The sequence below is a fragment of the Pteronotus mesoamericanus genome, unplaced genomic scaffold, assembly GCF_021234165.1.
Source record: "Pteronotus mesoamericanus isolate MK-2021 breed Mesoamerican mustached bat unplaced genomic scaffold, CSHL_Meso_final scaffold_371, whole genome shotgun sequence".
In the NCBI taxonomy this organism is placed as follows: domain Eukaryota; kingdom Metazoa; phylum Chordata; class Mammalia; order Chiroptera; family Mormoopidae; genus Pteronotus; species Pteronotus mesoamericanus.
Genome location: NW_026555314.1, coordinates 508402 through 536053, shown reverse-complemented (window position 1 = coordinate 536053; position 27652 = coordinate 508402). Strand labels below are relative to the sequence as shown.

Sequence of the window (27652 nt, the reverse complement as noted above, 5' to 3'; positions counted from 1 at the left end):
TCCAGAAAGTCCTAGAAAGTGAAGCCCAAGTTGTAAAATTAACTCCTCAGCCATTTACTGGGCCAGGGTCTCAGAGGTAGGCCGGGGAAGCTGATGAGAGTGGGGGAGGACTTGTAGGGAAGCCCGCTTTCTGGAAACTCAGATTTCCCCACAACAAGGGGACGTCATTTCAGATTGCAGGTCTGAAATTTTCTTCTTTGTTCATAATGTCCTTCCGCACCACAGCGCTCAGGGCCAGCTCAAGCTGGCTCGCTCGGCCGACAGCTGGCCAGACAAGGCTGGTGCCCAGTGACCACAGGGCACTCCTCCAGACCCTGGACGAGCTGATGGGCCTGCAAAGCAGGTTTCTAAATACTACAGCCTTCCACCCCCGACGAAGGACTTAGGGGAGAGGGCTGGGCCAGGCCACAGGTCAGAGCCGCATGCTGCAGCCACCCCCAGCTGCAGATGGAAAATCATCTACTGGATGTACCTAAAACAAACAGGACAGAGTTGCTGGTCACAAAAAGGCGGCTCACAGAGCCAAAAATAGCCCACTTGTTTCAAGAGGATTCTGACGAACGAAGCACAGACAACTCCATCAGCAGAAAAAGGAAAATCGATGAAGTGGAAAACTGGATCTGCCCAACAGGGACCAGGACTCCAGGAGATTCCTGCCAGCCTCACACCGCACCCTGTCCCACCCAAACCCCACACCCACCCAACCTCCCTCTCCTTACACCAGTTATAGACCGGGCCTGGACCTCAAAACCCATTCCCATCACCCCAACACCGATGCTCTCTATATACAGCACAGAAGTTATATACACAGCCCCACAGGTTTACTCTTAGGGTCAGAGCTAGACCACAGGTTGGGAGCCTAAAATGAGTATCAGTGGGCACTCATCCTCGGGATTATGAGGAGGTGGGAACCCAAGGAGGGATCAGAAAAGGGAGCTGGGGTGAGATGCAGCGAGCAGCCTGTGGGTGAGTACTGACGGGTGAACTCCCCCACCAGAGCCAGGCAGATCAGAGCAGGTGTGGCTCTGCTTCAGCTCTGGGTAAAACCTACACCCCCGCTGCCTTTCAGTGGCCCACTGAGTCACAACTACCTGTCACCCCACTTCCTTCTTTCTTAAAAAAAAATTGTTATTTTTAAAGAGAGGGAGAGACATCTTCGATGAGAGAGAGAAACATCGCTTGGTTGCCTCTCACGTGCACCCCAACAGGGGACCAAACCCTCAACCCAGGCACGCGCCCTGACAAGGAATCAAACTGGCGACACTTCGTTTTGTGGGATGACACCCAATCCACTGTGCCACACCAGTCAGGGCACCTCACTTCATTCTAGTTCGTATTTTCACCTGCTGCTGGCCAGCAAGCACACCTGACACTGCCATGGCCTGGGAGCACCTAGCACATCTTGAGTTCCCCAAACGTGTCATATAACTCTTTCAGGACAGGAAGGACGAGGACTGCCCAAGACACAGATCAATGCTTGACAAAACCATCTGACACAGATGGCAGAGATGACCCCTGTTTATACTATCCCCGCCGCATGGCATGGAGGGAGCAGAGAACAAGGAGATGACCGCCCTGGTCCCAAGTCGCAAGCAGCACACACTTTAGAACCAAAGGAACAGGCGGCCTACCTTGCCACACACCACCCCGCCCAACCCAATTTCATTCCAAACACTGGGAACCTGCCTTCAGGAGGAAGGCCGGGATGGAGTTTCTCCCGGCACAGGATCAGCATGAATCCGTCCCGTCCACAACAGTATCAGAAATTCACTCCAAAAATTATCTCCCTGCTCCTCTCCCTCCAACAGCCCCTTTTCTATTCCTTCCTCCTGTCTCAATGGTTTCCAGCCAGGGTGCAGGTGTGCCCACATAAGTTGGTGGAGGTACCCACCTGCATCTCCATGGAAGGTGCCATCCTGAGGCAGCCTGCTAGACAAGCTGTCCCCATCACTGGGCCAGATCTGCCCAGTCTTGCGGACTCCCACGATGGTGGCCTCTGACACCACCACCTGGCACTGTCGGTGCCGCTTCTGGCACTGTGGCGTCGGGGGGCTGCTGCTGTCGAAGGACTGCTGCGAGTTCTGGGAGGGCGAGCGGCTCTTGTCCCGGAACATGCGGTAGGTGGTGGGGCTCGGGGACACACGGCTGGACTGGCCCGAGGAGAAGTCCTCCTCGCTGGAGGTGAGGTTCTCATTGGAGCTGCAGTCCGGGGTATAGCCGCCTCCGCTGTCCTCAAAGCTCCGGGGGGAGTAGGACCGGCGGGGCCAGGTAAGGCGCTTCTCTTGCTCCGAGGTGCTCTGGCTGCGCAGGAGCGGGCCCTTGCCCTCCCCTTCCACCATCATGCCCCCGACGTAGATACTCTGGTAGGGCTGGTACTCCAGGGGAGGCCAAGGGGGCCTGCTGCCGCCATTGGTGTTGATCAGGTTGTCCTTCAGGAAGCGGGGGTTCAGTTCAGCGTCTTCATAGTCGCCGTCGAGGCCGCAGCTGCTCTCCGAGGAGCGCCCCCGATAAGAGGGCCTGGGCGCATCTCCCAGGCCCGGACCCGCGCCGTGCTGGGACTTCTTTCGTTCCATCTGCATAGCCTGGCTGCCCAGGGAGCTGATCCGGTCTGACACCTCTTTGTCGTTGACCTTCACCAGGCCGCGCTCGTGGTGAAACTCGACGTTCACGTAAAAGGGCTTCTCGGCGTCGGCCGTCCCGGGCTGGCCTTGGCCCTTGCGGATCCTCTCGAAGTTGGACCTAAGAGCCGCCACGCTGGTGGGAGGCCCCCGGTCATCCCGGTCGGCGGGTGCGGCAGCCCCGGGCCTACGGGCGGCCGTCGGCCTGGCCTTGCTCGGGGATCCCTCACCGTCGGGTCGGGCCTCGGGCTCTTCGACGGGCTGAGGGTCGGCGCCGTCGGCGGGCGCGGGCGGTGGACGAGGAGCTGGCGCACTGGGCTCAGCGGCACCGTCGGGGGGCTGCGCCGCGCGCCGGAAGCCCCAGCGCTGCCGGTCGTAGCTTTTCTTCTCCTTGGCCAGCAGCGTCTGCAGGTAGATCATGCGGAAGCGCTCCTGGTTCACCTCCTGCTCCAGGCGCCGGATGGAGGCCTTGCAGCGCTCCAGCTCCTGCTCGATGTCGCCCACCGAGCGCAGCTCCATGCGCGGCGGCTCCGAGTCCGGGAACTGCGCCTTCCACGCCTCGGCGAAACCCACTGGGTCCACCATGGCGCGGTCGGTCTCACCTGCGCCGCCCGGGTGCGCGCGGGGCCCGCCTCAGCGGCGGCGCGGCGGCCTCGCCAGGCCCGGGCCGGGGCGCCCGGCGGCCCCCATGGCCCCGCGCAGCGGTGGCGGCGGCAGCGGGCGAACAATGCCCGCCCCCGCCCGGGCGGCAGGTGAGGCGGCTGCTCAGCTCCCCGGTGGCGCGGGGCGGGGCGCTACTGGGGGCGGACGCGCGCGAGGGGGGGTGGGGGGCGCGGGGCGCGAGCTGCGCGCTTTGCTATTGTGTGCGGGGCTGCTCCGCGCGGGGCGGGACCGGAGCTGCCCTCCACTCGGCCGGGCGCCGCTAGTCCATGGCTGCCGCCTGCGCGCTCCTCTCCTCTCGCTGCCGCGCCGCCCGCGTCTGTACTGCCACCGCCTCCCCAGGCGCTGCGCTCGGCCCGGACAGCTCTGGCCACACTCCCGCCCGGCCCGCAATCGGCGCCGCAGGAAGGGGAGGGCCGGGGGGCGGTGGCGGCAGCGGCTGACGGAGCCGGGCGGGCCTCTTAAAGGGACCGCGCCGCAGGCTCCCGGGGAGGGGCGGACACGGGGGACTGCCGGGAGGTCGCCCTCCGCCCCCGAACCACTGCCCACCCCCCGCGTTGTCCCCGCGCTTGGTTGGAAACTCAGGCTCGGGCTGCGAACCCTGCAGTCCAACGCAGAGGCCCTTCTGCATTCCTGGGACGGGAACACCTGGATCCCACGCCCAGTGCCACTCATCATCAGCCGGGAGCTGGGAGCCAGGCAGGAAGGCTGGGCTGGGCCGCCAGTGCCAGCAGCCCGTGAGTGCCAGTCGGCCTCCAACGCTGTGGACCTGGGGTGGGTGATGAAGCAACTGCCACATGGGATTTACACAGAGATAATCAATAGGAATTTCTCCCCCAGGTCACTCAACACCCACATGTCCCTTCCTGCCACCCTTTTCCAGGTGTTTATTCCCCTGTCTCTCCTGAGCTCCAGAAGCCAGTGTATTTTTTCCTGAATTGCCTGACTCAAAGCTTACCTGTTTAGTTTCCCTCTAAGGTATGTGCCAGCCTCCACTGTGACCAGCAGAGCTGGGCTGAAGACAGGACAACGCAGGAGAGTAGCGAAGCGGAACCTTTTCTCCTACCCCAGGGACGCCCAGAGAGCTTAGGCACACAGCGGGGAGCACAGTGTAGGGAGCCTGATGAGGCAAAATGAAAACAGCCAAACCAGCCTGCTGGGTGAGGAGAAAAGGAAACAGGATTTGCCAACCAGAGAACTGGGTGTTGAAATGAGAACAAGGATACCTGCCTCGGAGGGCTGTTGTCCCTGTGTGGATGTGAGGGATTGTCTTGCTCTCTTCCCAGATCTAGAGCCACCCCGGTGAGATGCCCTAATGCCTAATCCAGAAGAACAGACCCCAGAGCCAGGTCTCCCCACTCCAGGATTTGTGACCTGCGTCCTAGCAGTTCCCTTCCGTTCTCTGAGCCTGTTTTGTCCCCATATGTAAAATGCTGTGTGCACTGTATGTAAAGCACTCAGATGTGACAAACGTGAAACACACTTCAATAAATCGGCTTGTGGCTTTCTTTCCATTGCTTGTTAATGTTGGTGTCCTGGCAGAGTCACTGAAAAAACCCCGGGGTACGACTTCCAGATACTTCCAGGCACAGCTCACTGCTGCCCTCTGCAGGCCTCTCCACTTACCTGCCTGTATGGCTGGACAAAGCGAGCATGGAATCCCAACAGTGCTTGCATCCAGTGACCTATTCTTTAAAATGAGTCCAATAAAATGGGTATAATAAATCCTGACCTCCCAGGGCATGGCACATGGCGGCTCATGATCAATATTAGCTGCCTTCATCGGATGGCCTGCTCAGGTCTCCCAGCAAATGGGTCAGGCAAGCTTAGAACTCAGGCCTCCAGAACCCTGTTCCCTGACGGGTGGCAGAGAGAAGCCCCAAACCACAAACTGTTTCTTCCCTCTCGGACAGGGCCCCTCAGTTTACAGGGGAATTGTGAGCTCATCAGGGACATGATAATTACCGCCTGGGAAAGAAAAGCTACTTGGGGGAGGGCACTTCCTTTATCGGTGAGGTGTTCCTTTCTCCCTGAATATTGTAGACATAAGCAAACTTAGTTCACAAACCCTGAAGGTCTGTAGTTTGGGTTTGCAGACTCTGCTCTCCTGCCAGAGAGAGACACAACAAGATAGTGGCTATCTCCCCGTGGAACAGCTTCCTCTGACCCCAAGGACACGCCTCCCATCCTCAGCCCCTTCTCAAAAGCACTCCCGCTCTGGGTCTCTGATCTTTTTCCTGCAAAGCCGCCCTGATCCATCCCTCCTGAGGACAAAGGAGGTGGGGTCCAGACAACACTCTGTGAATCCCCATTCGCTGTCTGTCACCAGCTAGATCTAAACTCCCGAGTACAAAGATTTGTCTGTCTTGTTACCCATGACCCCCCCAGTGCTCAGCACATAGTAGGTCCTTAGCCAGTACTGGAGAATGAGGAATCTGTCGTGTGCGGCCCGCAGGAGCACACAGCCTAGGGAGACAGGTGCACATGTTGAGCGGAGGAATGGGTAAGGCAGGTGGAGCCAGGTCGTGACAGAGGTGTGAGCTGCATGCAGGGGACCAGGGGGCGGAAGGGGCCTGGGGAAGGCTTGCCGGGAGAGGTGACATCTGAGTTGGTCCTGAGGATGAGGACCAGGAAGGCAAAGGCAGGAAGAGTTCACAGTTCTAGGTGTGTTTAAGGAACACCTAGATGAGGTGACAAGGCTGGTGCGGGTGGCAGGAGGTGACATTAGAGGCAAGGCAGGGCCTTCCAGGCTTGTAAGAAGTTTGAGTTTTATTCGAAAGGCAAGGAAAAGCCCCTGGAAGGTTCTCAGCCTGCACCATCAGATAGAAGTTTCCAGCACGATGGGCATGTTCTGTATTCCGCGCTGAATAATACAGCAGCCATTAGCTTTCCCATGTGACCCCTGAGCACCTAAAATGTGGCTGCTGCAACTGAATTGAATTTTTAATTTGATTTAACTTTAATGAGTTTAAGTTCAAGCAGCCACAGCAGCTGCCCTGAGCAGGAGAGTGACTTGCTCGGATTTGCTGTGTGTGGGGGGGGGGAGGGAGAAGGGCAAGCACTGGTGCTGGTCCAGGTGGGGGGTGGACATGGGCGACCCAGGCGAGGGTAGCAGCAAGGCGATGGAGAGAAGGGTCTGTTCCGGACTTGTAGGTGGATTGGTTGTGGGGAGAGGAAGGACTGGCTACAGGACGGACAGTGGATGGTTGACTGTGACCGGGAAGCAGGGTGCCCACGTGAGGCTTCAGGCGCCCATAGCCCACCCACAGGGAGGAGTCAGGCGGAGAAGGAAGGTGAGTGTGGGGTGCTCAGAAGCCGTCAACACCCGAGACGGGGATGGGAGTGTTGTTAGAGAACAGCTAGTGTCTGTGGGAGGGCAGAGGCTGGGCTAGGAGGGAAGCGGAGGCAGAGAGACTGAGAAGGCCAGGGAAGTGACCGGGACCCAGGGAAGTGACAGAGCAGTGCAGACTCAGTGAGGAGGACAGGGTTTGTGCTATGGCTGCTGGGGCCTCTGGCGGAAGGACCCTGGGTCTGGCCCCAGGGAGCCGGCGGAGAGATCCTGGCTGAGCACGCGGGATCCCGGCTGAGCACGCTGGAGGCGGGTGGGTCCTGAGTGCTGGCCCCAGGGGAGCCTTCCAAAGGCTTCAACAGGTGAGGGGACTTCACAAGGGGCTCCACAGCTGTCTCCAAGCAGCGAGTGACATTTTCATCATCCTTATGCTTTTCTGAATTCTTCATAATGAAAGTGTCTCTCTTTTGTAATTAAAAAATAGGTGTTACTTTTTATTTTTTACAGTTTTATTGAGGTTATAATTGATGTGCAATAAACTGTGTAATCTGAAGTGTGCGATTTGATGAATTTGGACATCTATACCTATCTGTGAAACCATCATAACTGATAACAAACATTTTCATTTCTCCCAATAGATGGGGTTTTTTTTTTTCTTTATCTAAAAACTGATATGGGACAGGAAAGAGGGATTATTAGTGATATGTCCCCTCCATTTCCTTCATTTTCTGGGGCATGGTCACATGGTTCTATAATTTGTTTAAAATACACACACACACACACCCCACCCACCCTCTCCCCCCACAGAGGTGGACCTAGTGGTGCATGAGCCCAGACCAAGTTTCTAGAAAATGTCTTCCCAAGACAGCCCCTTCCCTTTGCTGGAAGGAGAGGCTGGGACCCAGTACTGTCCTCTGCTGGACAGAACACAGAACTCCAATGCCTCAAAACCCAAGCATCCATCAGCAGAAGAATGGATAAACGGAAAGTGGTACATGCATACAATGGAATATTATTTGGCCATGAAAAGGAATGCAGTGCAGATACATGCTACAACATAGAGGAGTCCTGAAAAAATTATAGTAAGCGAAACAAGCCAGCCATAAAAGGTCATGTGTATGTTTCCATTTACATGAAATGTTCATAATGGACAAATCTATAGAAATAGATAGTATGTTGGTGGTCATCTAGGAACAGGGGGATGGGAGGAATGAGGAGCGACCGCTAATGGTCACCGAATTTCTTCTCGAAAATGTTCCAGAGCTAGAGAGAGGTGGTGGTTGTTTAACCTTGTGATGATACTGAAAGCCGTTCAGTTGTGTACTTGAAATGGGTGAATTGTATGGTATGTGAATTATATCTCAAAAAAAAGCTGTTATATTAAAAACAAAAATCTCTGAGGATACGTTAAGCAGGCCTTGGTCCTGCTCACTGAGGGGTAAGGATGAACATTTTTCTAGCATCTTCTTCCATCCTCCCACTAGCCCAGGGATCGACCCCCACCGCACGGATGAAGACCTGCTTTCGGCCACCCAGCTCTTCAGCTTAGGGCAGGCTTGAGACCTTGGGTTCCTTCTGTTATTCCGACGTCAGGAGGCCCCACTGGTATGAAACCAGGAAGGGACTGTCTTTTTCTTCAAATGCCCATTTGTTCATGGTAAAATGGACGGACCACCTCTGCCCTGCTGGGGAGCTTCCTGAGCAGGCTGCCGGCTTCAGCTGGACAGGACAGGCACCGCACCAGGGCACACATCGATGGGGACACCGTTCCCAGCCGAGAGCTGGCCGACGGGAATCCTGGTGGTGGCAGCGACTGTGAAAAGGTGTCTTGCTCTTATGAAATCAGTTTGCAACAGTTTTCTAATGGGTGGACAGCAAATCCCTTGAGCAATGAGTACCTTTTTAAAAGTGAGGTGAAATTCATCTAACATAAAATTAACCATTTTAAAGTAAGCAATTCAGAGGCATTTTGGAAATTCACAACATTGTGAAATCATAACTAGTACATAGTTCAAAAATATTTTCATTGTCCCGAAAGGAAACCTCAAATCCGTCAAGCAGCTGCTTCCTATCCACCACCCCCGGGCCCCCCCGTCCCTGGCAACCACTGATCATCTTTTTGTTTCTATTACTTTACCTGTTCTGAGTATTTCATTTAATCTTACAGTATGTCGCTGTTTGGGACTGTCTTCTTTTACTTAGTATGCTGTTTTCGGGGTTCATCATGTTGTAGCATGCTTCGGTACTTCATTTCCTCTTAAGGCTGAATAATATTCCATTGCATGGATTTACCACATTCTGCTTACCCATTCTTTTGTTGGACATTCGCTGGGTGTGACTAATGCTGCTCTGAGCATGTGTGCACATGTACTTGTTTGGCTCCCTGTTTTTATTTCTTTGGGGAAATACACCTGGGAATGGCACTTCTGGGTCATATAGCGATTCTATGTTTGACTTTTCGGGGAGCGGCAAGGATGCCTTTTCCCAATTCATGCAAAGGCACGCAGGCACTGTGTGGGTGGCACAGTGGCCCTCCAGAGTCACACAGCCTGCAGGGCTCACAGCCACCCAGCTCTCACCAGCCGCCCAGCCAGGGGCTAGAGGCTCCGTGGATGTGACTTCCTTCCACCCTCAGGACCATCATCTGGGCAGGAGGCAGGGAAGGGGCTCAGACCTGAGCACAGCCGACCGAAGCGCGGTTTCTGACCACTGTGATTATCGGACGTGGCCCATTATAACCTGAGGCCCATTGAAAAGCCTAGGCTTTTTCTTGGTCTTTCCCTGCACTGTCTGTACCCTCATCCCCACCCACTTTGGGGGCTGGAGGCCAAAGGAGGGTTCCCTTCAAGGGGAGGTGGCCACATGACCCCCATCTGTCACCTGTCATCCACCATCCATCATCTGTCAGCCCCGGGGAGCTGCGGGCAAGGTCTGAAAACTGGGGCAATTAATGCCCCTGCTCTGTAGCCCTGCTTGCCTGCGCCGTGCCGGCAGCGCCTGGCTGAGCACCCCCGCTGGGCCCCCTGTCTCCAGCCCAGCGTGGGGAGCAGAGGTGTCCTCGGAACTTCCTTGGCAAAGGGCTCCAAATGAGCGAGGGTGCGGGCCTTACTCGCCAGGCCCCCGCGGCTGTAACTCCACCTACTTTCTGCAGAATCAATTATTGATGAGGGCCTTACAGTCCGGGAGACCCAGGGGAGTATTCTGGCTGCCTTCCAGTCTCCACGAGAGCAGAGGGGCAGGGGCAAGATGAGCTTGTTCCTGAAGTCATGGCCAGTGAGATGCTCCAGGTTATGGTTTCCAGGGGTCAGAGGCCCAGAGCATGCTCAGGCCAGGGGGCACCTCTCCCCTGTGGGGGACGAGGGAGCCCTGGGGCCACTTTGCTTCCCCGGAGATCTGAGAGGGAAGCAAGCTGTTTGAAGGGCCTGCACACCAGACCGGCAGCTCCCATCGTCGCCTGGCGCGCAGGCTCAGACAGGTGGCTGGTGGCCCTGAATGCTGGGGAGGTATCCGGAGCGGGGGGTGGAGTCAGGAAGGATCCGCTCTGCTGGGAAGGAGGCGGTGTGACAGCCACAGCGCCTGTCTGCCCATCAACTTCCCTCAGGGGAAGGCCCGACATATGGAAAGTGACGTTGGGAGGCCGGAGCAGATGGCAGAGTGGTTCTGGAGCTGCCGGGCGGGTGTCTTGTCTCAGGGCAGTGGCCAAAGCCTCGGGCTTCCTGGGTGGCGGTGCGCCAGCCCATCTCCACTTCATCCCCAGGAGCCCCTCTCCCTCAGCAGAGGAGGCCGCTCTGAGCTGTGCGCCACTGCTTCGGGGGGCTCCCCTGCTGTGTCCCCTCTGCAGCCATGGCCTGGAACTCATTGTTTCTCTCCCAGGGCCTCTCCTCAGTTCACTAGTTCTTTTTTTTTTTAAAGATTTCATTTATTTATTTATTCATTTTTAGAGTGTGTGGAAGGGAGGGTGAAAAAGAGGGAGAAACATTTGATGTGTGAGAGAAACAGAGACCGGTTGCCTTTTGCACGCCCCCAACTGGGGACCTGGCCCGCAACGCAGGCCTGTGCCCGGACTGGGAGTCAACCAGTGACCTTTCAGTTCACAGGCCGACGCTCAGTCCACTGAGCCACGCCAGGCAGGGCTCGCTTCACTAATTCTTACTCGTGTGAATGAGTGAACATGTGACTGTGTGAACATGTGATTGAAACTGATCTTCTGTCCTTCTCTAAGTTCCAGTTTCCTAGCTCTTAGGTGACCTTAGGTATCCCTGCTTAAGGTGCCCAGAGTCCCTCTGGAGAGTGAGGTTTGTCTGGGAGTGGCTCCTATCCCCTTCCCCAGACTGAAATGAGAGTTGAATGGATCTGTGGCCTCCCCTCCCTTCCAGAGGCCCCACACAGGGGCTGGGACGGCAAGCAGGCACCCAAGGCACAGGATTGGAGGCTGAGAGTGAATACCCTGCTAAGAGTCTTTGTTACGTGGCTGCGGAGCTGGGGAAGGACTAAAACATGGGGGCGGGGGAGCTGGGTGTAATGAGGGAAGGGGTTGAGTTTTTGTGGCTCTGCTGGGGACTCTGAGGAGGGCTGGGCATGGTGGGGCCATACAAATAAACCACAAGAGGGTGGGAGAGGAAGCCCAGACACCGACAACTACACCCAGAGGTAACAAGTGCTCCAGGGGATGCATAAAGTCCTGCTGGAGCTGGGCAATGAGCTGTTGGGCAGAGAAGAGGGCCAAAGCCCAGGCACGAAGGGGCCAGGGATGGAGGCCGGAGCCCAGGGGCCTGCAGGGGTGGGCTGGTGGGCCAGGGAGGGGCCGCAATGCCAGGGTGGGAGTATGCACCCAGAGAGCAGGGCAGGAGCAGGGCAAGGGTCGGCGGGGATCAGGCAGAGGGATAAGAGGTTACAGGCAAATGTGGAGGTATTTAGAGAGAATGTTTTGTTGACTTGTCATATCAGCAGAACCACACTGCAGTGATTTTGATGGAGACACTATATCAACCAGTGGGAAACTGAGCACACACAATGGGCAACGGGAAGACAGTTTAATAAAGGGCCGTTAACGGAGGGTGGGTGCACACGAGACAGTGGGCCGAGCTCAGGAGCTAGTAACAGGAGGACACCATTATTGCCCCCAATTCTGGGGCCTGAAGGGGCGAAGTGAGAGAGCCGTAGAGAGCGCCAGTCCACCCGGCCCAGGCTCTCCCATCCTGTGTTGCTTCTTGTTGTGTGCTGCGAACCTGGTCCTAATACACCCCCAATGTGGCCTGCCCCCCAAGATTGTGTCTAGTGGGCCAAGCTGGGATAGCAGTCCATGGAAGGCCAGCAAGGCCTCTTTGGGGAACTCTGTGCAAAGCTGTAACTACAAGTGTGACCATTGCAGCACCTTCTGTAAAAGCTAAAAGCTGACTCAAACCAAACATCCCATGTCTAGGGCAGGGTAAACGGACTCTGGTCCATCCACACGAAGAAAAACAGGCGGCTGCTGAAGGGGCATGCAGGCTCGGTGTGGGGGAAAGGGCTCCCGCGGGTCATCAAGGACGCACACTGCCAGGTAGCGCGCGCAGACAGGAGTTGCTCCAATTAAACAAGCCAACAAAAGTCATGGTTGTACTCATGCAGACACAGTCTGGAAGGAATTCTACCAACTATGAACACCGCTTACTTCCCAGAAGTACTACCGACTGGAGGGGAACCTTCACTTTGTATACAAAGCTTTGTACTCTTGTTTTGTTTTACAATAAGCACACAATTCCTTTAACAGTGATCTATACAAAACAGTATTTTATACCTATTTAAAAAAAAGAGAGTGAGCTAAGCATGTGGCGAAGGGGGAATAAACAGAAAAAGATGCCAGTGTTCTCCCCGACTGATGTGTGGCAGTCGCTGTGAGCGCCCTGGTGTGTCGGGCACCGTCTGGGATACTGGGCCACAGCGCCGAGCAGAACGGCTGCCTGCAAAATGCTGGCCACCTGCAAGAAGCATGTGGGAGGTGTCCCACGTGCCTGCCCGCCCAAGGCACAAGGTGGGCAGGGATGAGTGGGCATACACCCAGGGCTGCGGGGATGGGGGGTGGGGTGAGGGGCAGTTAATAGCCCCCATGGAGGAGCGACATGCGGGCGTGCAGAGATGAGGCGCTCTGGGCAGGAGCTGGATGGGGCCCGGGCTGTTCCTGCCTGTCTGGGTGCCCAGGATGGGTGGTGGAGACAGGAGCACACTAGACTCTGGAGGGCCTCTGGTGTCCTCCAAGGACATGCGGATGCCATCGCAAAGGTCCTGAGAGCCAAGTGCCCAGCACTTTCTCGTTCCCGGGCTGGTGGAGAGAGCGGTCGTGAAGGCAACAGTGGGCACTAGCCCAGCAGAGACTGGGGAGCACTGCTGGTGGCAGAGCAGGGCAGGGCCGTGCTCAAGGAAGTCGCAGTGAGTTACCCCTGGGGCAGCTGGGCAGCCGTTTTCCTGCAGCTCAGTTGGAGAAATTCATTGTCCAGGTGGGCCAGTGGAGTATGAGTGGCCTGCTCTGTTGGTCCTTTCCCACTGACCAGACGGCAGAACCCTGGGGATCGAGGAGCCGGAGATGGACCCTCAACCAGAAGGGCCCAAAGAGTTCCTCTCACCCATCCTCCTCCAGAGAGGCAAGGCCACCCAGGGACCCTGCGAGACTGTGGCAGAGCGACCGTCGACAGGGAGACCGAACTGCGAGTCCTGTTGCAAGCATAAAAGTCCCAGGCAGGGAAGGCAGGCGAGTGATCCCTCACGTTCCGACTCTGACAAGTCCTGCATACCTGGGCCGCTGAGATCAGAAGGATCTGGAGGCCAACTCAGGGAAGCTGAGAAAGGGCGTCTGGGCGGACTGCTGACATGTGCCGAGGGCAAGGGATGTGGGCCATGGGGCTCATGTCCTCTGTCCGCAGTCTGAGGCCTCTCGAGGCCAGGGTGGGCTCGTGACACTGCAGGTGAGACTGTCTTTCCAGGTATCACCAGAGGGCCCCCACAAGTTGGGCAGTGCGGGGGCCCTGGGCAGCCAGAGGGAGCCTTTCCTAGCTCCCGACCTGCTCCAGAAGTGGCCGAGCGCTGGAGTGGCGGGTGGACAGGCGCATCCCAGAGCTTGGGCTCCATGCCACCCCTCCACGGTCACAGAAGTCACCGCCCACACGTGGGTGTGGAGTCGAGGCCTCCGTCACAGTCCCCAGCTAACAGCAACCCAGGCTGGAGGGCCTCTTGCTCTCCTGGGTCTCGGACGGACTTCCCTCCATATCTGTAAGGAGGGGAGAAGTCACTTGGCATCAAACAGGCACCTGCAGGGACACTGGACAGGGACCCACTACTGATACCCTCTGGTGACTGCTTATCGGAGCTGTGACCTTGAACTTCAAGGCTTCTTATTCAAGGCCTGGCACAAGGACACATTCCAGGCGGTGGAACAGAGTGGGCAAAGGCAGATACTAGGAGAGCCTGGACACATCCGTGGAGCCTGGAACGCTCAGCGTGGTCCATGAGGGGACTGCCAGGCAGACAAAGGAAGCAAGGGAGGAGTCTGCGCTGGCAGGTGGGCTCAGGAGGCTGCAGGCCTGAGTTCCGAGTGATGGGAGAAAGGACAGCCCAGAGAAGGGGGTGGGAGGGTGGTGGAAGTGGACTTTGGGCCACAGGCCTGCCTCCCGCCCCGGCCCAGCTGCCTGTACGCACGGATGAGATCTCCATCGCCGACCTGGAGCCGGGAGCTGTTCCTCCTCTCCAGGTGCTGCAGCACCGACTGCTCAAACGCCAGGGCGGCCACACGGCTGAAGAAGGCCTTCACATTCTCCCCTGTGAGCCCACGAAACAGTTGTGAGCCTGCCCATCTCTGTCCTCAGCTGCAGAGCATTTGGGCGGGAGCCGGTGGGTATGAGGGTCAGGGCAGTCCATCTCTGGGGCTGCCGGGACGGTGCAGTGCGGGGGACTGGCCAGCTGGCCCGGCTTCCCACCTGGCTCCAGCCCTCTCCCCGCTCTGGCCACTTGCCCAAGCAGCTTCCTCAAATCTCTGCACCTTGGCTTCGCAGAACCTATTCTTCCCATTAATCGGTACTGAGTGCCTCCTGCAGGCCAGGTGTGGGGGTGTGTGGTGATCAGAAAGATGCCTGCTCTCTTCCACTTGTGTGCCTGTCCAGCGGGCAGCTGTGAGGATGGACCTGTGCCGCTAGCCCTGACGCGGAGTCTTTGCGTGTCCTCCTCCAGGTGAAGGAAGCCGCCCATCTGGGTGCAGGATGGGGTGCCGGCTGCCCACATGCACACTGCCCTTGTGCAGCCAACATGCTGTTCAGCTGCACAGGGAATTCCGCTCGGCCCATAGGAGCTCTCAGTGGACCCGCCGTCACTCTGATGAGAGGGAGGGTTTTCATGGAGCCATCAGGGGACACCATCAGGGAGGAGCAGAGGGAACCAGGCCTGGGTGCTGCCGCATTTTTGTTTGTATTGGGCTGGAGGTGGTGCTTCTACCAGTGGCACCTACCCTCAACTGTCCCTCGCCCAGTCCCTGGCCAGTGTCTGCTCTGGCCCCTCACCAGGGCAGGGACGCTGTGCGGGTATAATTCCCGAGTCCCCAGATCCTCTGAGCACCAGGCACTCACTGCACGTTATTTCATTTCATGCCCCCAACGACCTGTGTTTTCAAAGTCTGTTCTTTGCTTCTCTGTATTGTCTATTTTTTTTCAGTGTAATTTCTTTTTACATATGGCTTTTGTAATTTCAAACATGTTTTCACTAAAAATAAAATGAGATGAACAGTATCACCTGCTTCCCAGATGAGGATATTGAGGCCCAGAGACGCTGGGCATCTTTCAGGGGCCATGGTGAGCAGTGGTCCATGGGGGAGGGTGGCTCAGGGACCAGAGGAAGGGTCAAGTGGGATCTAAATGAGGGCTGGAGGCCGTGAGCAATATTTCAGTGTCTTCCACATTGGCACCTGGGGAAGGGAGGGGGGCCCTGTTACTGGCGCCTTCTATGTGCCAGGTAGTCTCCCACCCAGCATGCACAGGCTGTGGGCAGGAAGCTGTGGGGTTACAGGTGAAGGCTGAATTCTAATCCTAGACCTGGCCCTGCACCCTGGGACCCTACAGTTGACTTAGCAGGGACAAAATGACCTGCCGGGAGGGCCAGGTGTCCCCTTCACTGTCATCAGCACAGCTGGCTGTGATGCAGGCACTCGACAGGGCCCCAGGAGGAAGTGCGTGAGTCTCCCACAGCTGGCCCCGAGTCCGCCGTGGCGAAAGGCCCACTCACCTGTCTTAGCCGACACCGACCAGTACTCCGCCTGCATCTCCTTCGCCAGGTCCACGGCCTCCACTTCCACCTGCTCACACGCTGCCCTTGACTGGGAGAAGCGGCCCTTGTTCGAGGAAGCTCCTGGCAAAGTGGCTCCTGGGGGGGTGGCTGCTAGCCTTCCACTGCGCCTCCTCCCTCCCCATTTCACCCTGGGCTGGGCAGGCCCCAGATCGGGGTTGGGGGGGTGGGTAGCGGATGCCTGCCCAGGGGTGAGACCCCAGCAGCCCCGGGCAAGTCTTCATGCCAGCTGTGCTCCCTTGAGATGAGCGCCCCCAACCGTCAGGCCACAGGCCTGCAGCCTGCAAGTTCTCACCTAGCCGTGTCAGTGCTACCCTCCTTCTCCCAAGCCTGGGCTGAAAGCATACACGCGTTTCTGGGGGCCACCCCAGCTCACCAGAAGGTCTTTCTTGTTTCCCACAAGGAATACAAGGCAGGAACCTGGCTCGTTCTCTCTCAGTGCATCCTCCAGCCACTGCCTGGAACACACAGGGGGCTGGAGTGGTGGCAGACTGGCTGGGATAGCCCCACCCACCCAGATGGGCCTTGGCTGGACCACAGGGGAAAGGGATTGCAAGGGCACTGGCCAGGGGAGGTGAAGACCGTCTTGGCCGTGGTTCTGCTCTTGTCCCTTGTCAACTTGGGTGAGTCCTGCTCTGTCATCAACTTGTATGATCACCCTGGCCTCCCTCACAGGGCTTGATAGATGCTAGATGTGAATGCCCGAACAACAGTGAAGTGAAGGGGTCTTTGGTCCATTAGCTGGATGGTTCCCGGCAGAAGCAGGGTGGCCTCCCAGAACTGGTCATGTTGCCAGGCAGCTCTCTTGACCAGATCTCTACCCAAGACAACAAATGCCAATCATGTTCCTTCAGACAGGACTGCTATATAATTTGCAGGGCCCAGAAAATGAAAATACAAGGCCCTGCATCTGGCAATAAGGCTTTCAAGATGGCAACCGCAGAGCATCTGAGCAAGCGCAGACCCCCGTGCGACTGTGCTGGCTGCGCACCCTGAGCCAGCCCCGGCTTTGGCATGTGGGTGCAAATCTCGAGGGATAATAAGGCAACTGAACGGTAAGTGGTCTGTGGGCATTCCTGACAAGCCAGCTGGTCACTCACACCTGCCATTGGGGCCCCAGCTCATGGGCCCAGATTTCAGGAGCCCTTCCAGGTCTTCTGAGCCCAGGAGAACCCCAGACTGCAGATTCCCAGACTTGCCTGGTATGTTCCAGAGTCTGCACGTCAGTGAAGTCAAACGCCGTGATGATCACTGCACATGCGGGGAAAACCGAAGAGCTGGTCAGTGACAGGTGAGGGAAACACAGCGTGACAAAGGGGGGGTTCCTTCATGTGACTCCCTGCTCCCCAGGGACTGCCAGGGTGGGACCTCAGGCACTCAGCTCTGGCCCCCACAATGGAGGCTGGGAAGGAGATATCCTATGGCTGCCCCTCAGGACGCACCCTCCCACGCTCTCTCTGACCCGCACCCAGCGGTGCAGCTACCGTGGGGGATACAGAGGCAAGAGGCACTTGAGGCTCCTGAGTGCAAATCTCCCCTCTGCCACGGCCTACACTGCCAAGAGCCTGACTTCCCACCTGTGAAACGGTGAGACCACCACCTCTAGTTCTCAGGCTGCTGTGAGGCATAAGCCAGGGCAGCTATTTTACAAGCTCTTGGTTAGGGGCCTCATGCGGGGCAGACTTTCAACCAACGGCAGCTACGCCGTGAGAGCAATTACCAACAACCAGCTTCAGGGAGAGTTTCTGGGGAACAGGGAGGGCAAAAAACAGGGAGACGCAGCCCGCCTCCTTGGCTCTCTCACCAGTGGCCTAGCCACCCCACCTCCTCCTCTTCTTTCTAGGTTCTCTGGACATACAGTCCTCCCTCCGTACATCTTTCTGAGCTGCAGCTGGGGCTGAGGCTCACAGGGAGCACCCATCCCCACAGGGTCCCCACAGTGTGTGACTGCTGAGGCCAATCCAGGCCCTGAGGGCTGGCCAGAGGTATCTCAGTGCTTCATGGGGGCAGATTTGGTGCCTGCACAGAAGCTCTGGACCTCTCAGTGTTGAGCCTGGCAGGGAGCCTTGTGCTGCACGATGTTGAGGGCCCCACCGCTGCCATCACCCGGCTGCTCACCCTTGGCACCCCGGTAGTAGGCAGATGCGATACACTTGAACTTCTCTTGCCCTGCTGTGTCCCAGCTGTGTGGTGGCAGAGAGACAGGGAAAGAGAGGTGGCAGATTAAGTGACTGCAGTGGTCAGAGCTCAGGGGGCTGGTGGGGCCATGGGCAGCAGACCCTGAGGGCCCAAGCCAGCTGCCCGGGCTTCAGGAAGTGCCTGCTGTGCCCACCTCCCAACTCCTTAGGGTCCCTTTTAGGGCACCCCACTGGGGAAGTCCCTAGCTGGAGGCACTGCACCCATGGGAAAAGGGCAAGGCCTTAGTAGTTCCCCTGCCTAGATGAGTGGAGTGTAGCTTGGTTCCTTCTGACCGTGCCATTAAAAAAGAGACTATGCCTCTATGTGCTCGTTGTGAAGATGTGGAAGTCCACCCACAGAGGTGGCCCTGTGGATGGGACCGCTGGACGGCCAGCTATCACTCTGCCACTTGCTCAGGTATGACTGGGCCATGGCTTTACCTTCTGCACTGCAGCGGAGGGCATGCTCAGCTCCTGGGTGGGGGTGAGGGTGTCTAACAGGGACATGGTTTGTATCTCCTGGGTGACTGAGCAGTTAGCTCTGGCTCTTCGGAGAATCTGAGCCTGGCTCCGTGGAAAGGAATGCAACAATCGGTTAATGATGTCTGCCATGGGCACACTCCAGGAGAGGGGGTGCAAATGCTGTGATCGACTGGCCCTGGTTTAGAACCCGGCCAGTAAGTCAATGTGCAGGGCTGAGTCTGAAAATCTGTCCTTTTAGAAAATCAACAGATCAAAATTTAATTTTTCTCTTGCCCTTTTTCTGAGCCCAGTGGGGCTCAGTTGGCTGAAGAGCTGTCCTGTAAACTGAAAGGCTGCTGGTTTGATCACTTGTTGGGGAACATGCCTGGGTTGTGGGTTCGATCCCTGGTCAGGTATGTGTACAGGAGGTAACTCATTGATGTTTCTCTCTTACATTTTTGTTTCTCTCTCTCTCTCTCTCCCCTCTTCCTCTCTCTCTAAATGCAATAAAAAAACATCAAATCAATATTTCCCTTTCTCCCTCCATTCCCTCTCTCTTAAAAAAAAATTTAACTTTTCTCAGTAAACTGACCAGTAGACAAGCCAGAACAAGACATCAATGGTCGAAAACTTTTTCAAGTGATCACCATGATTTGGTTCTATTCTTTCATTCATTCGCTCACTTTTTCTTTTACTTCTGAAGATGACTCTAGGTGGGAAGTTGGAAGGGTGGCTTGGAGGTGAGACCAGTTGTTTGGCTGGCAAAGGCCTTAATGCAGGACAATGAGAGGCTAAGCCAGGACAGCGTCCTTATTTTGTCGTGGGCCCCCTAATTAGATACAGCCTGTGGTCACAGTGGTGAGCCCAGCCACAGGCCGCTCTCTACATGGCTGTACCTAAGCTGCCTCTGTCAGCTCTTTACTCTTCTCAGCTCTCCTGCTTCCAGGTCCCCTTGGTCCTGCAGCCCTGCACTTCCACAGCCTCTCCTGCTCTGGTCTAGCCCGGTGCTCTCCCTTGGGTGAGATTCAGGGGTGACACCTGGCTCTAGGACCGCATTGGGGCTACAGAAGTCTTCAGAGAAGGGGGCAGTCTCGACAGAGTTGGGAGCTGAGGTCCACGAGAGGGTGAGCTCCACCTTGATTACCACGGATCCCAGCCCAGCCTGGGCAGGGCATGGGGCGGTTGAGGAATGACACCAGAGGAGCAGGTGTGAACCCCAGGGAGAGGGAAAGGGGCAGGGACCAGGACAGAAGCCTGGTGAACACCAGCAGGGGAGCATGGAGGGTAGATGAAGGAGGGTCTGGGACGCGGGAGAGGGGTGCGGCGCGGGGATGGTGGGCACACAGGAGAGGGCAGGGCTGGAGGTGCGGGGAGGCCTGCAGCACCCTCCTTGTGCCAGAGGAGAAGGAAGACAAGGTCCAGAGCTCTGGTGGGAAGGGGGGCACCTGGGGGAGAGACTCCGGGCTGTTCTGAGGGAAACCAGAGGGGAGGGGAGGAAGCCCGGGGCCACTGAGAGGCAGAGGCATGGGGCCCAGCAGGGAAGAAGACAGACAGAGGGAAAGCAGAGCGCGGGCTACGGGGTGAGGACGAGGTGCGTCAGGACTGAGGAAGGCATGTGGACCATGTGGCCTCCGCTAGAGTCTGGCACACAGGGACCCGGTTTTGGCCGTTTTCCAGATGGGAACAGCGGACTTGCCAAAGGCCACCTTGCTGGCCTGGCTGGCGAGTGGGTTCACGGTGGCCAGGTGCAGGAGGTGTGGGGACACGGAGTCCTGCTTGTTCAGACAGGCCCCTGCTGAGTGCCACTGGACAGTTCAGAAGGAGCTCATCAAGGGTCTCCTCAAAGCTCGCCCATGAGCCTTGCAGGAAACAGCATGGCAGGGACTTACATCTGGAGGCTGTAGGGGACCCCAGCAATCTCAAAGCGCTCGATTTCAAAGTCCACTCCGATGGTGGCCTTGTAGTCACAGTCAAAAACATTCTTGCAAAACCTGTGGGAGCAAGTGATCAGAGGCTGCACGGAAGCTTCGCTCATGACAGTGAAAGTCTGGAGGCAGCGAAGCCCGCCCATCGGGAATCACTGAGAGATGATGGTCCATGGAGACAGATCATGATGGACAGCCAACAAGAACCACGTGTGGGGAGAGAGGCCACAGCAAACACTGCAGGTCAGGGACAGAGGAAGGGAAACTGCACATCCTTCCTCAGGGAGGTCAGTGAGGTGTAAGCCCATGGCCCCAGGGGGACAGTGTGACCAATGCCAGGCTCCAGGGACGCCACACTGTCCGCTGACTCCACCATCACCCTGATTTCCTACAGCCCTTCCATGGGGCATCGTTCCCAGCTGCCAGTCTGTCTCGGCTATGACAATGTTATCTGGGCCTCCCAGGCAAAGTCCTGATGGCCTGGTGCTGGGAGGCGTGGCCAGCGTGCTTACCTGTGGATGAGGCTGGTCTTGCCCACGTAGAGGTCACCAACCACCACCACCTTGGAGAGGCTGAGCCTGTGAAGAATGTGGCCTCCTTGCTCTCAAGCATGGTCACAAGAGCATCTTCACACACAGAGGCTCTTCCTTCCCTGCACTTCCACCTGTGAGCCACCCCTCAACCCTGGACAGGGGATGGGACACGTGCTGAGACAGTCTGGGACGTCTGTGTCCACTCCGGCCATCAGAGAAGAGGGCAGGAGAGTCTGTGTTCATTCTGGGGACTGTGCTGTCCCTGGGGCTGTAGCCTGACAGTGCTGGGCCCAAGTCCTGACGTGAGAATTAGAACTGGGCACTGGAAGATGAGGACGCAGAGGGAAGAGCCCTCGGTGGGGCTGCGTCCAAGCTTGGGGGGTAGCCAGGAACCTGGCGCACACTGAGAGTGAGACACAGGGGCCCTGTGCAGGGACACGGCGTGCGGCTGGAGGCAGAGCACCTGCACCTCCCACCCACCCCTGGGGCTATACGCCTGGCGGGCTCCCCCTCACTCCTGGCAAGCAGTCACTCCCTGAGCGGGCACACCCCTCCCTGGAGGGTGTCTGCTGGGCCCAGCCAGGCCGAGGGGTGTGTCACAGACGGAACTCAGGTCTGCACGTGTGGACGGCGGCTTGAGGTCAATTGTCTCTGCGGTTCTCCGGCTCTCTCTCTGGGGACCATGTTCACTAAGAGTAGCTGCCACCTCACTCCGGGAGGGTCCCGCAGTCCGTGCAGCCAGCAATCCTGGGACTGGGGGTGATACTCTGAGTTTCCGCAGCTTGTGCCAAAGCTCAACTGGCAACATCTGACCAGGCATGTCCTGTGCCTGCAGGCAGCAAGAGGGCACCTCTGGGTCACCTGGTGACCTGGTGCAGCTCACGTGGCCATGTCTGCGAAGGTAGAGGTTGTGTCTACTCTGCTCCCAAGTGGCCTCTAGTTCTGGAACAGGGTGCCCCTTACTCTGCTTCTCAGATGAAGGAGTAAAGGTGCTGCTGAGGTGTTGTGGGGGTACCCTCTGTGCCTCACTTTCCCCACCTTCTAATGCTCTTGTGAAGGGTCAGGGAGATAATCTGCGTGAAGCACCTGGTATGGAACCAGCGCTCCTGAATGGGTGGCCTTTACTTTTACCCCATGACCACAGCTGGTTTGGCCACGCTGACCTAGCCTGGCCTCACTGCGAGCCACCTTGGGAACTTCAGAGCTAGGTCCCCCCTGCACCCTCCCCACACCTGTGTGATACCTGTGAGCTCAGCCAACTCCCTGAGCAGCCTGTGCTGGCTGTGCCAGGTGCTGCCGAGGGAGCAACAGGATAGGCACAGCTCCCACCCTCAAACTTGCAGTCCCATGCGGTAAATGTGTGGGGCACGGGGGCACACAGGAGGGGTGCCCCACCAGCCCGGCTGGGGACAGGGGTAGTGGGGGGCTCAGAGAAGGCCCCCAGAGAAGGCCCCCAGAGGACCTGACACTATACTGAGGTCCGAAGAGTAGGAAAAACATTACGGATAAGAGAAAAGGACAAACACTGAAAACGCAGGCTGAAAAATCATGTGCATGACTTCCTGAGAAATGGAGAAGCCGTTCTATACGGCAGGGGTGTGCCCAATGAAGCCAGATAAAACGCGCAGCATCCTCAGGCCTATGCTGGGTTGCACTGGTGCAGTCTGGGTAAGTGTTTCACTGGCGCATTCACGCGTTCACGCATGCATGCGCTCGTTCCTTCCCACCAGCCTCCCCATCCCATGTCGTGAGCTGGGGAGGTACTCACCCGACAGTGCCTGTGCTCCTGCGCTGGCAGGCAGCACTGACCTGCCCGTGGAAGTGGTCCTTGAGCTGCAGGCAGGCGTCAGGCGTGTACCACTGGAAAGAGTCAGACAGACAGACAGACAAATGGGCACATCACCCTGCGAAGCTGTGGCTCCATCACCAAGCAGGACAGTGAGGTGGTGACTTGCTTCCTAGCACTTTCCTTTAACCTTACAACTGGCAGCCTCATTAGCTTTCCATGGTCCCTCTATCATATCTACCTTCTATCTTGTCAGCAGCCTCAAGACTCCAGGATCTTGTGAGTCCCCAGGAGCAGCGGGAGGGGCAGAGCAAGGCCAAAGAGCTCAGGTGGAGGCAGGGAGAGCTGGGTATCAACTGGGGCGGCCGTGCCGTATCACAAGCACGTGGCAGGTCTCTATCCCCTCTGTTCCTCTTGGGGTCGGATGAGGGGTGGCCTGTAAGGGCTCCTTTTAGCTCCAAGATCCTCTCATAGCTTCTACAGATCCCTATGTTATTTTTGTTTTTTAAATATGCACATACATGCAAGGAAAATGTCCTGGAAGATATTTGCGGTCTCCCGCAGTTTTTGGAAGGCACAACTGGGCAGTGGTGTAAGAGCGTAACCTCCACGTCACGAAGACCTGCATCTACCCTTAGCTGCTGCATGACCCTAGGCAGTTGCCTAAGGTCTCCAGACTACAATTTCCCCACCTCAGAGGCTTGGAGGCATAAAATGAGATGATGTTTGTAAAGCACAGAGCCAGCCTGGCACATACTAAGCGCTCAAAAATTTTCATGGCTATTAAGATGCCATGGCACATGCTGAATATACATTTGTTTTAAAATCAGAAAAACAAACTTCAGATGGTCATTTTTTTTTGTTCTCAGATTGGCCAGGCTAAGCATAGAGTGAGGCAAGGACAAGGAGAAAATGGCATCCCTGGAGACGGCCGGTGTGCTCTGCTGTGTTTTGGCAGCGGTGGCCCAGGCCACTGCCCTGTCCCTCAGGGCACTGCTTGGATCCACAAGTCCCCTGTGGCAAGGGCTCGGCCACATCCCCTGGCCTTGCCATTTCTCCTGAACTCTCAGGCATTGAAATGGGCTCTGCTGTGGCCCATGTGCCCTCTCAGCTCCAGGTATGACTGAGGCAGCAGGGACAGTGGAAGGAACTTTGCAAAAGGGCAAGTTATGAAACCTCACTGAGCCTGTTTCTTCACCTGCAAAGCAGGGACGCTCCTAACAGCACCTCTCCGTCTGGCTATTGAAGGAGTAAATGGGTAATGCAGGGGGACAGCTCAGCCCAGCGGCCACATTCATGCAGAAGAGTGTCAGCCACCTCAGGGGAAAGATGGCTGTTTTTCCCTGTCAATTTGCCTATCAGCTTCAAATCAGGGCCCCACCTGGGTACGCTGGCCCCTGAAGGAATCCCGTGATTTTGGACGGATTGGGGAAGTGTAATAAGGAAGGCTGGGCAGGAAGTGTGAGCCAGTTTTAGAGACAGGAAAACTGAGGCACACAGAGTAAAGCAAAGGCCTTGCCCCACCTGACCACAAGCTTCTCAGGTCTGAAGTGGTGTGGTCCTGGGGGGCAGGACGAACTTGTGATCTGACTGCCACGGGCAGTGGGGGGCAATCTCACCTTCTGTGGAAATGGGTCGGATGCCTCCCAGGGTGGGGGAAGGTCAGAGCTCTAGAGGCAGCCTCAGCCAGGTCAAGTCCTGGCTCCTCCATGCCCAGCTGTGTGATGTTAGTCAGCCCTTCCGACTTCTCTGAGCCTCTGTAATGGCCTGCTCCGTAAATGGGGTCCTTTGTCCCATGAGAGCTAGACCGTTTGGTGCAATTACACTTCCCTCCCTTTTGGCACATTAAATGCCAGTCCCCATGATCCCTGGGTACTACTCACAGGCTCCATAGGGAAGTAATTGCCTGAGCCTCTGAGGAGATGGAAAATCCTGGGGGATTTGTCCATGGGTCTGAGACATTAAGGCTTTTTTTGTGGGGGAAAGGAGAAAAGGGGAAGAAGGAATGGCTGCAGGCTCTAAATACCGGGGGCCTGCAGTCACCTCCTTCTTCCCTACCAGCACGGGCACAGAATTCACGAGATAAGAAGGCCACTCCATGGAGATTTCTCCCTTCCCACCGTCCCAAGTCAAATGGAGGCAGCTGCTGATAGCCGGATCCTACGTATCACTCCAAAGAAATTTTCTGCGTGTATGAACAAACACATGCATTTCTTTGCTCCCATCTTTGTTTGTCACACATGAGTGTGCCACACACACTGCTCCATTCCTTGCATGTTTCCTTTGGTCCTCCCTGCACACTAGTACCTGCAGAGCTGCCTCATTCCTCCTCAGTGGGGCCAGAGGTAGCATTTTGTTGACAAAGCAGCTCTCTCTCCAAGGACGTTTACCCTGTGTCTGACCTTTAGCTTTGCAAACTGTTGCAATGCCTGGCCTTCAATGGCTGGATCAGAGGGAGGGGGCATTGCAATGGTGGGAAATATTGTCCCACTCCCCTTCTAGAGGTTGTACTAATTTGCATTCCTGCTTACAGTAAGGCTGGATTTTAATATAAATGGAAGAGAGCTCAGTTTTCAGCAGGAACTGAAGGCAAATTGGTAAGAGGGGAGAACCCTAGATTTGGCGTCAGGAAACTCATGTGCTGTTTTGAGAATCATCATCACCATCATCACCATAATAACAATGAGAACAAGAGGGACCACCATTCAGACAAGGGAGCTCCCGTTTACTATGAGCCAGGCACCAACGTGAGAGGAACTCTCCTGTACAACAGTAGCTCTGAGAGGCTGAGTAACTTGCCCACAGTAACTCAGCTTAACGACTGATTCAGGATTCGCACATGAGACTGTCTGATGGCAAAGTCCGTGCCCTTAAACCTCCATGAAACGTTGTCTTCTGGTCTCACCCTTAACATGCTGCCCCACTTTGGCCAAGTCTACCCTATGTCTCCCGCTTCTCAAGAAGTCTGGTAAGTTCGTGGAGTCTGTCAGCAAGGGAATGACCTTCCTGATTCACCTGATGTCTTTCTGGTGGTGAGTGCAGGTGGGGAAACCTGGATGCGCCCGGGGTGTCGGGAGGGCAGTGCACAAAGGTCTGGCCTAGTGACTCTCTACCTTAGGGAAGCTGGCGATGATGCGGTCCCGGCTCACAGGGGGCCCCAAAGGCAGCAGGCAGGACCTCATTCTTCCAGAGAGTTCTGTAGACCCAACCAGGGGAAAGAGAGTTAGGGAGCTGTGCCAAACCCTGGGCACTCACGCGCGTTGTGAGTTTATGCCTAACTTTTCAGTACCTTTGACCCATGCCTCCTCTCCTCTGTCAGAACTATTGGCCAGAGGTCACCTGTTAAAATCTGCTGGCAGACGGTGCGGGTGGGGTGAGGGGGCAGTCCTGCCCCACCCTGCCTGGGGGTCCAGAATACCTGCATCTCCCTCCTCCTGCCGCCCCTCTCCGAGCATATGACTGGTTGCCAGTGGGGCGCTATGCAGGCCAGGTGCAGGAAGTGGAATGGGGGTGGGGGGATCCCTGTTTTTAGTTTCTATGGGATGGAGGCTCTGGGTGGGCCCAGAGCCTTAGGTTCTTGCCCTCAGGCTTGTCACCCTACCCAGGACCGGGCCCCTGACGCCTATTCAACAGTCCTACCTCTCCTTCTGTCTGCACCCTTTCCCCTCTAGGGTGGCCTTGACCGAGGCCTCGCTCTGACCTAGCTCTCCTCCAGGACCAGCTGCTTGGGCCTGGCCCAGGGTGTGGTTCAGGAAATGCTGAGGCCCTGGGGTCTCAGGCCGCGTTCTGGTTGTGGGAGGGCGAGGGAGCGGCGTCCTCCCGACCCCGGCCTCCGAGACGCGCCCTCGCGGAGGTGGGATGAGGGTGGGACAGAGTAGGACCGCGGACTCACCGCAGCGGCTACGGAGTCTCGGGGTTCTGCGCCGCCAGGTCTGGTTGGTTTCGCTGCAGCAATCACCATGGCAACGAGGGCCACGCGGGACTGGAGGGCACCTGACGAATCCTGGAAGTCGGGGGCCGGGTCTGGGCGGGGCTCTTAGCGGAAAGAGTCCCTTGGCGGCCTGCAGGAGCCATCACCATGGCAACCAGAGCCTGGAGGGAGCCACGGGAAAGGCTGCTGCCTAGTCCCAGTCCAATCTCCGGCGATCACCATGGTAACAGGGGCGGGGCCGGATATGGGTTGTGGGTGGAGTCAGGGCAGATTTCGGCTGTGGCTGGAGTGGAGCCCGGGATCCAGAGGCGTGGTCTGGGCGGGGCTTACAGCGGAGAGGCAGGGGCACCGGACCTCCTTGACAATCTACAGGGCTAGGAGGGGTGGGGGCTCAAATTGGTAGGGATTATGATATGAAGCGCTTAAGTATTTATGTATTAAATATGATTCTTTTCTGGTTATCTAAATATTTCATAGTTTTTGTTATATATTGGTAAGGAGGGATCTTCAAGATCCCTTGACTCCTTTCTTTCTTATCCTATCTCTCATACATCAGTAAATTCTACAGGCTCTACCCTGAAAATTTGTCCAGTATTCTCTGTCTTCCTCCCTCTTTCATTGGCATCGCCCTGGCCCAAGCCATCATCTTCTGTTCCCTTAACTGGTTTTCATGCTTCCACTCTTGCCCTTATTCTTTCCCTGTTCAGTAGGATATCCCGTTAAAACACGGATCAGGTCATGTCGATCCTTGGCTTCAAACCCTTTACTGTCTCCTCATGGCTCTCAGATTAATGAAGACTTTTTTTAAAAAAAATTTATTTATTTTTAGAGAGAGAGGAAGGGAGAAAGGGAGGGAGAGAAACATCAGTGTGTGGTTGCTTCTCACGCGCCTCCTGCTGGAGACGTGGCCTGCAACCCAGGCATGTGCCTTGACTGGGAATCAAACGGGCGACCCTTTGGTTCTCTGG

The 27652-nt window shown here is 56.7% G+C and overlaps 2 protein-coding genes across 2 annotated transcripts in view; both read right to left on the bottom strand.

The window, feature by feature from the left end:
- Positions 1-3242, bottom strand: part of BCR (BCR activator of RhoGEF and GTPase) — a 110090-nt gene extending 106848 nt beyond the window's left edge. Inside the window, exon 1 of the mRNA XM_054592822.1 lies at positions 1892-3242. Within this exon, the coding sequence (XP_054448797.1) occupies positions 1892-3203 (1312 nt within the window). The 5' untranslated portion in view covers positions 3204-3242. The remainder of the gene's footprint in view (positions 1-1891) is intronic.
- Positions 3243-13732: 10490 nt separating this feature from the next.
- Positions 13733-26678, bottom strand: RAB36 (RAB36, member RAS oncogene family). Its single transcript, XM_054592654.1, has 11 exons — positions 26646-26678; positions 25867-25949; positions 22736-22827; positions 20947-21012; positions 20399-20500; positions 17989-18053; positions 17066-17121; positions 16247-16324; positions 15811-15901; positions 14239-14358; positions 13733-13810 (listed from the first exon to the last, which is right to left on the bottom strand). The coding sequence occupies exons 2-11, from the start codon at positions 25933-25935 to the stop codon at positions 13746-13748; spliced, it is 804 nt and encodes a 267-aa protein (XP_054448629.1). The 5' UTR covers positions 25936-25949; positions 26646-26678; the 3' UTR covers positions 13733-13745.
- Positions 26679-27652: the final 974 nt, after the last annotated feature.

Bases quoted from the DNA above. Each gene is read 5' to 3' on its own strand.
- RAB36 (XM_054592654.1), bottom strand. From the start codon at position 25,935: ATGAGGTCCTGCCTGCTGCCTTTGGGGCCCCCTGTGAGCCGGGACCGC. The intron at 20,501-20,946 runs GTAAGCACGCTG...TTGCTCCCACAG, and splicing joins AAGACCAGCCTCATCCACAG to GTTTTGCAAGAATGTTTTTG. The intron at 18,054-20,398 runs GTAAGTCCCTGC...GCCACCACACAG, and splicing joins GTCCCCTACAGCCTCCAGAT to CTGGGACACAGCAGGGCAAG.